This window comes from Mandrillus leucophaeus, unplaced genomic scaffold (assembly GCF_000951045.1).
Source record: "Mandrillus leucophaeus isolate KB7577 unplaced genomic scaffold, Mleu.le_1.0 Scaffold1174, whole genome shotgun sequence".
Taxonomy (NCBI): Eukaryota; Metazoa; Chordata; class Mammalia; order Primates; family Cercopithecidae; genus Mandrillus; species Mandrillus leucophaeus.
The window spans coordinates 701578-708992 of record NW_012100032.1 but is presented as its reverse complement, the minus strand read 5'-3'; the positions used below and the strand labels follow the sequence as shown (position 1 = coordinate 708992).

At 55.4% G+C, this 7415-nt stretch overlaps 1 protein-coding gene across 1 annotated transcript; it reads right to left on the bottom strand.

Moving 5' to 3' along the window:
- Window positions 1-824: 824 nt before the first annotated feature.
- On the bottom strand, window positions 825-6536 carry MAPKAPK2 (mitogen-activated protein kinase-activated protein kinase 2). Its single transcript, XM_012001184.1, has 9 exons — window positions 6328-6536; window positions 6078-6142; window positions 5703-5782; window positions 5033-5159; window positions 4369-4444; window positions 3870-3994; window positions 3405-3490; window positions 3211-3291; window positions 825-2528 (listed from the first exon to the last, which is right to left on the bottom strand). The coding sequence occupies exons 1-9, from the start codon at window positions 6534-6536 to the stop codon at window positions 2385-2387; spliced, it is 993 nt and encodes a 330-aa protein (XP_011856574.1). The 3' UTR covers window positions 825-2384.
- Window positions 6537-7415: the final 879 nt, after the last annotated feature.

Sequence of the window (7415 nt, the reverse complement as noted above, 5' to 3'; positions counted from 1 at the left end):
CTCTCCTCCAGTGGGAAGCGGGATCTGATTTCCAATCCCACCACGCAGCTGCAGCACATTATCCCGCCTTCTCAGTCACTTTCCTCACACTAAAACAGCAATCAGCAGCCACCCTATACTGTCTCTCGCTGGCAGCTCTGAGGGCCACATAAGAAAATGCGGGTGACACAGTGAAGGATATGCCGTTTTCCCGTCTGACCCGGAGGGACTGCAATGGGGCAGGTAGCCCAGTTTCCACTTTAGGCTCTGCTGCAGGTCAAGTCATCACGTGGCCCCAGCTCTGTGCTTCAGTCTTCTCATCTGTGCACTGAGAATGGGCCACAGGAATCCTGAGCTCTCTTCTAGCTCCGAGGTAGAGCATTTGGTTTCTGCCTGACCCCTATCACCGCCTCCTGGAGAGTGCCGGTACTACACTAACCTGCTCCCCTGGTATCTTTTCCAGGATTTCAACAAAATTCACCAGCACCCCGTCTTCCCTGGACCCTATACCAGTCGGCTTTCACAGGCTAAAGGTGCCAGCACCTGGTGGTGGTTATGTAGGTCAAATAATCATATGCCAAAAAGAGCTTGGCTCCTGATTCTGCATTTGGCAAAAGAAGATGGGCTTGAGCCTTGCAGCCTCCCTGTCCTGCTTTGAGGATGCCCTACACACATCCTGCCCAGGTCCTCACCAATGAGGTGCTGGCTCCTGCTCGCCCAGGAGGCCCTCTGCTCCTCTCCCAGGACCCCCAACCCACACCCCCACCACCCAACAAAACCCCTCTGCACACAGAGGCATTGGGGGCTAGCGCCTGAGCCCCAGGAAGAAAGAGCAAGAAAAACTCTCAACTATTAAATCTGTTTAGTAAAGACAATTTCGCTCATACAAAACAACAGTTTACAACAATCGAGTGCTGGACACACCATCTGAGACAAGGGAGGCGCTGCAGGCACCCAGCACCTTCCCCGGTGCACAAAGACAACCCTGGGTGCCCCTCCACCACCTGCCCCTGAGGGAGAGGAAAGGTGAAGTATTCCTGCCACCTCTCCCTCCAAGGGAAGGGGGAGTGGGGGGCCATGGCACAGAGAGCCTACCCCAGCTGCTCCTCAACTGTGCTGGGGGAGGCCCCTCCCTTCACCGGCCCCGAAGCTGAGTTGTTTGGGGTGATGGCAAATGGCTGATGGGCAAGGGGGCAAAGTCGGGACATCTTTGGTGCAAAGACTCCCCCTGACCCACCAGGCCACACAATGGAAATCTGAGGGAAGACCTCAAAAATGGCCCTGCCTTTGCCCACAAGGGGTAGCTGGCTGATGCCCCAGAACCCAGGAGAAACACAGGAAATGCAAAAGCTTTGTCAACAGAAGCTGCCCAGGCTCACCCACATGAGCTGGGCGGCGGCCCATGGAGAAATGGCTAAAAATTTAAGGAAAATAAACAAAAATGGGTTAATAAATGGCAAGAAGGGGAAGTAGAGAGGTCATTCAGTAGATGAGTGCCTCAGAGGACCTAGGACCAGCACTAAGTGGGGGGAAGGGGGCCCTGGGGCTGGGGGTCCAGTCTTCCTGATCGCTGTGCCAGTGCCCGGTCACTCCTCTCTGCCTCCCGGAACCCAGCGAACAGAGACAGGCCACAGAGGGCCTGGTTCAGAATTTGGATGGGCTTCCCAGGCACTTTGGCAGGCTCAGTATGGGCAGGGCAGACCCAAGAAGGGAGAAGGTTCCTAAGCCCCAGCAGGGCCGTCTCCCTCTGCAGCCCTGCCTGCCCCTGGCCCCTCAAATGCACGATCCCAGGCACAGATCTGCGCACTCGTACACACGTGTGCACACACACACACACACACACACTCACTCCTTTTTGTCTGGCACACTGGAGATGTCTGAGGGCTCCGAGAGAGGAGGTGCATGGCATCCTCCTCCAAGGTGGCCTTGAGCTCCCAGAACGCCTGAGCCAGCGGGGACGACCCCAGGCTGTTGTGGAGAAAACAGGGAGGGCAGATGGGACAACACAGGGACAATCCCTATGACAGTTTCCACAAATACCCTCTAACAAACCACAAGCCTTTGCAGTATCCAGAGAGGAAGGCGTCTGGTGGAGAGGAGGAGTGGGGCAAGGACAACAAAAGAGGTTTCATAAAAACTCTAAGTCAAATTACTGATAAAATTGCAAAATGAGCGCAGGTTCAAGAGCACCTTGCTCACTTCTCTCCATAGCCTCCCAACCTCCCAACCTCTCCCACTCTGGGGTGGCCAGAGCCAAGGCAGAATTCAGCCACTGACGCAGTTCCAGGCTCCATGCAGCTGAGGAGAGGCGGCGGATGTGGACAGTTCTGTGTCTCTTCGTTTAAAAAATATATTCCTGTAGAGAGTTATTGCTTGTCCTCCCGCGGGCAGGAGGGCGCGGTGGCTCAGTGGGCCAGGGCCGCAGCCTCCAGGGCCCGAGCTTTCTTCCGCCTCTTCAGCAGCAGAGGGTTGGACGCATCCTCAATCTTTTTTATCTTGATCTGCTCGTAGTCGACGCGCATTGTGGCCAAGGCACTGGTCATCTCCTCCTGGGGGCACAGCAGCACCAGGAAAGGTACAGAGAGAGCCAGAAGACGGGAAGGAGAGACAGCAGAAGAGAGATGTAAGAGCAGAAGAGACACGTGAGAGACAGAGACAGACAACAAGAGCAGGGTGAGGGCGGCAGGGGTGGGAGCACAGAGAGAAGACGGGCTGCTTAGTGGTCCACGCTGACAACGGCAGCCTCACCCCAGCACTGAGCAGCAGAGAGCTTGGCTACAGCACTGCTGCTGTTCCCTGAGAGCCCCCCAGTGACCCCGCAGGAAAGGAGGAAGAGTCCCGGGCCAGGAGTCAGGAAACCTGGGTCCGGTCTGCCCCAACCAGTCACCAGCTGCGTGACCTTGAGCAGACTGCCTGTCCCCCTGCCCTGGGGCCTCAGTTTCTCTTCTGCAAAATGAGAACATTATACCAGATGGTCTTTAAGGTCCCGTTAGAGACCCAGGGAGTAAAGGGATTCTAAGAAACAGTCCTGAGTTTGGACAGGAACACAGAATTCTCTGCTCACAACCTAGTCAGCCAAGTGGCCTGGTTGCTGTTCTTGTAATGAAGACACCCTGGGATGAAAGAGGCAGAATCCAGCTCTCCCCTACCAGCACCATGCCTCACACCTGGGCAATCTCCGCAAGCTGCCCACCCCACCCGGAGCCCCTCTCGCCCAGTGGTGCCCCTCACCTTGACATCCTCCCACCGCTCCTTGTCCTCCTTCAGGACCCGGCTGGTGTGCAGTGGGGTTTGAGGGACCTTCGTCGATTGCTGAGAAGACAGAAAAGGGGTCCGAGTGAAAGCCTGGGGTGGGCAGGGTCCTAAGACTCTGTCCTGTGGAACAGTCCCGTGGGACCCAAGGTTCCCCAGTCTGCCGAGCTTACCATGATCCAGGGGTGGTTCATGAACTCGGTGATGGTCATTCTCTGGGTGGGCTCTGTTTTCAGCAGGTTCCGAATGAGCATCTTCACTGTGGGATGGGGCAGGGGGCAGTGACAGCTCAGGGGCCACTCTCGCTGGCCTGCTCCTTTCCCCAGTTTTCATGGGGAAACCAGATACAAAGAGGGGTTGCATGGAGGCAGGCTGCCTGAACAACTAGCCCCAAGGACCACGACGGCTCTACCACCTGATAGGCCCTGCACAGCCCCACAGCCTCGGCCCTGCCACTGGCCCTCCACACAGGCAACATGAGGCAGGACGCACCCCGCAGGCATGGGCACAGGTGTCAACCCACAGTTACACCAGGCACATGAGATGGAGGCCCATACGTGTGTCTGTGTGTACACACACACACACACACACACACACACAGAGGCTCTTCCCCTTGTCCTGAAAGCCTGGATTCTTACCTTCCTCTGATACTTCTGACCATTCTGGGTTGGGAAATTCATACTGGCCCATTCGGATGCGAGTCTTCATGCCCGGAGAGATGGCAAGGCCGTGGTTGGAGTAGAAGGGGGGATACCCACACAGCCTGCATCAACGGGAGGAAGGAAGTGGGAGACACAACAGCTGTCACTTAGGGGCCCTGCACCAGGAACAGGATGAGAAACAGGCTCTTCTCCTTGTAAAGGTCACAGAGAAATCAGGGCTCATTGACACAGGTACAACATACAAAGCCAAGGACGGGGCCCGGGAATCCAGCATAGCAAGTATCTAAGGCGCACACTTTCCAGTCCATGAGCTGGTTTACACCCGCCACTTAGCTATCGGAACTGAGAGAAGGGGCACGCAGGGGACCTCCCCTGTAGAAAGAGGAATCTAACGTCTGCCTCTTCCTCTTGTCCTGGAGAAGTACTGGCCGCCCTGACTCCCTGCCCCACCCAGCGCCCTCCCCAGCACACTCACAGGATGTACATGATGACACCCAGGGACCACATGTCACAGGACTTGTCATACTTCTCTGGACCCAGCACTTCTGGAGCTGCAAACCAAAGGTCAACATGAGTGGGCCAGCCCTCAGAATCCTGTGATCCACTCAGTTTCTCTGTGAAAGATGCTCCCCATCCCAACTTTCAGCCTATCATGAGGTGGCAGCAGCTGGGGTGCAGAAGGAAGAGCTGAAGCCCAGCCCAGGGACTGGAACAGAACACCCTCCTCCACGAGAAACCCTGGAACTAGGATCTTAAGATTTTAAAGATCCTGAACTGCATGAGACTTTCAGACCTATGCCATCCATTTAATTTCACAGATGCTCTGAACATGCTTTGAAAGTTTTTTCCATGCCAATCAGCTGAAGCTCCAGAACAAGACCTGGGTCTAGATTCCACTGAGAATCTGATGGAAACCATGGCTCTTCTCAGAAAGATCCCAGCAGATCCTTTCTTACAATTCCTCCACTGTAGCTTCGCTCTGACAAGCCCAACTTCTCAGCAGGTCCCAGCAGAACCAGCACCAGAAGGGGCCATAGACACAACTCTCCTAGGATTTGCGGCACCCCCCGACAGTCAAGAGGAGGGGCTGAGAAAAGTTCTGGGAAAAGACTAGGTCCCTGGGCCCCCTGGGGACTTACCCACATAGTATGGCGTATAACAAGGAGTGGTCAAAGAGTTGTGGCTGGTGGTTTCCTTGGCAAAGCCAAAGTCAGTGAGTTTCAGGATGGCGTTGGGCCTTTTGGAGGTGTATAAGAGATTCTCAGGCTACAGAAAGAGAGACAGAAAAATAGCAACCCTGCTGGACCTGGGAGGGGCTATCAGAAACAAAAGGGTGCTGGTTCCTTCCTTCCTCTGCTCATCCAGCAACCATTTGCCTATCCCGGGCACTGCCCACCACAAGCGGCAGCTCTCTGCGGGTGTCTGCCCAGCCCACGCACTGCCCACTACAAGGAGTGGCAGCTCTCTATGGGCAAGTGCCTGCCTCTGCAGGGTTTCCAGAGTGCCCGGAGATAAGAGAGTGACACACAGAACCCACAGTAAACACCACAGGGACAGAGAAACCAACAGTGTGACTGGGGGGTTCTGCCTGAGGAGAACCACAGGGCTGAGTGGGGTCAGAGAATGCTTCACTACTGGGTTTATGAGTTTGCCCATGGGCAGAGAGGGCAAGGCCCTACAGGGCAGAGAATGGCATGCTCAGGAACCAGGCAACAAGGACGTCAGGTGGCCTGGCAACCATCCCTGGGGTGGCCAGGCCCCCCTGTTGCCCCCACAGCACTCGGGCTCAGGGCTGTGAACAGTTGGCACCTTGACATCCCGATGGGCAATGTTGATTGAGTGCAGATACTGGATGGCCTCACCGATGCTCTTCATGATTTCGGATGCCTCTGTAGAAGGGAGGGAAGAGAGAGTGGGAAAGAAAGTCACAAGGACATGTCATTAGGCTTGAAAACCCAGTGCACCAGTCCCACCTCTGTGTAGCCTGAGGCTCCCCACAGCCACCACCCACCCCAGAAACAAAGCCACCAGGAGCTGCCCTGGTCAGCTGAGGCAGCCCTTGCAGTGTGCTGGAGGGGACAGCAGCCTCAACACCCTTCCCCAAGAGCAGGCACTGCAGAGGCCCCCTTCACACCCCCACTGCCCTGCCTGCCTGCACCTGTTCCCACAACAGACCCTTTCTACCTCTTTCTGTGAACGCCTGGTCTCCTCGGTCCTGGATTCGGCTAAAGAGTTCTCCACCGTCCAAACTGAAATGAAGCCACAGTGAGATCCGGAGAATACAACAGCCCACCGCCACTCTCTACTGACCCCCCAAAAATCAAGTGTTTACATTCCAGGCTTCAGGCCCATCCCTGGGCTGTCCTCAGAGGGCAACGTGCCTGAGTGAGGAGAGGGGACAGGCTGGGCCGGGACCCGAACAGTGGCTGCTTACCATTCCATGACAATCAGCAGGCACTTCCTCCCTGCGTACAGATTCTCGTACACATCCACGATCCGTACGATGTGCGGGCACTGGGAGGCCCGCCAGTGCAGCTCCACCTCCCTGCGGGCCTTGGGGCAGTCCTGAAGCATCTGCAGGCCAAACAGCTTCCTGAGTGACTGCGCTATCACATGGCCCTGCTCTAAGCCCCCGGCCCGCATGCCCTGACATTGCCACCGACACACCACAAACCCCCCACTCCTGCTGGCCTCCTACCAGCCCCCCGGCACATTTCCTGAGGCCTCTGCATTTCCTTATCTGCTCTATATAAAATCTCACGATGACCCTTTTGGGGCCTTGACAGCTACACTGAGATCAGCCCTCGGGCCATTCAGTCCAGCTTAGGCCTGTCTCCAGCTTAGGCCATGAAGTCTACTCTAGAAGGCAAACAGCACTCAGGTACTGGGAAGCAGGGGGTGAAGGGGCTTCAGGAAGAAAGGCCGACTGAGAAAAACCAATACAGTATGGGAAAGGGGGCTAGAGAGAAGAGAGACTCCAGAGTCCAGAGGAAAAGGCACCTCCTCAATTACTCAGACCCAGCACAACAAATCCAGAGTAATGTTCTCTCTACCTCTGTGGCTGACTTCAACCAGGCAACAGATGGCCTTGGAAGTCAGCTAGATGCCGATTTGAATCCAGTTATTACTAGATTTCCAAGCCTGAGCAAGTTACTTAACTCACTGAACCTCGTTGATACCCCTTCTCCCTGGACAAGTTGGCTGGGGGTATTAAAGAAGGCTGGCTTCTCACCAGCCTCCGGGGTTCAATCTTGACTTGTCTAAGCCAGTCTCATTAATTCCAGTCCCTTTGCTAGTGACTGGCTTGGGAACGAGCCTACAACCCAACTGGCCAAGAACCTTGTAAGAAATCTGCTAAGAGGCTTCTTAAAGGGAGCACAAGAAACCTACATCTCTCTCCTGTATATGGCACCTGGGACCATGACAATCACATCATTACCAGTAAGGGGGGCCTAAGAGGATAAACCAATGCACCAAGGAAGGCAACCAGGAGAGATAGCAACTACCTGGATCCTTGCTGAC

Bases quoted from the DNA above. Each gene is read 5' to 3' on its own strand.
- MAPKAPK2 (XM_012001184.1), bottom strand. From the start codon at position 6,536: ATGCGGGCCGGGGGCTTAGAGCAGGGCCATGTGATAGCGCAGTCACTC. The intron at 3,995-4,368 runs GTGAGTGTGCTG...CCGTTGATGCAG, and splicing joins GGTGTCATCATGTACATCCT to GCTGTGTGGGTATCCCCCCT. The intron at 2,529-3,210 runs GTGAGGGGCACC...CTGTGCCCCCAG, and splicing joins AGCGGTGGGAGGATGTCAAG to GAGGAGATGACCAGTGCCTT.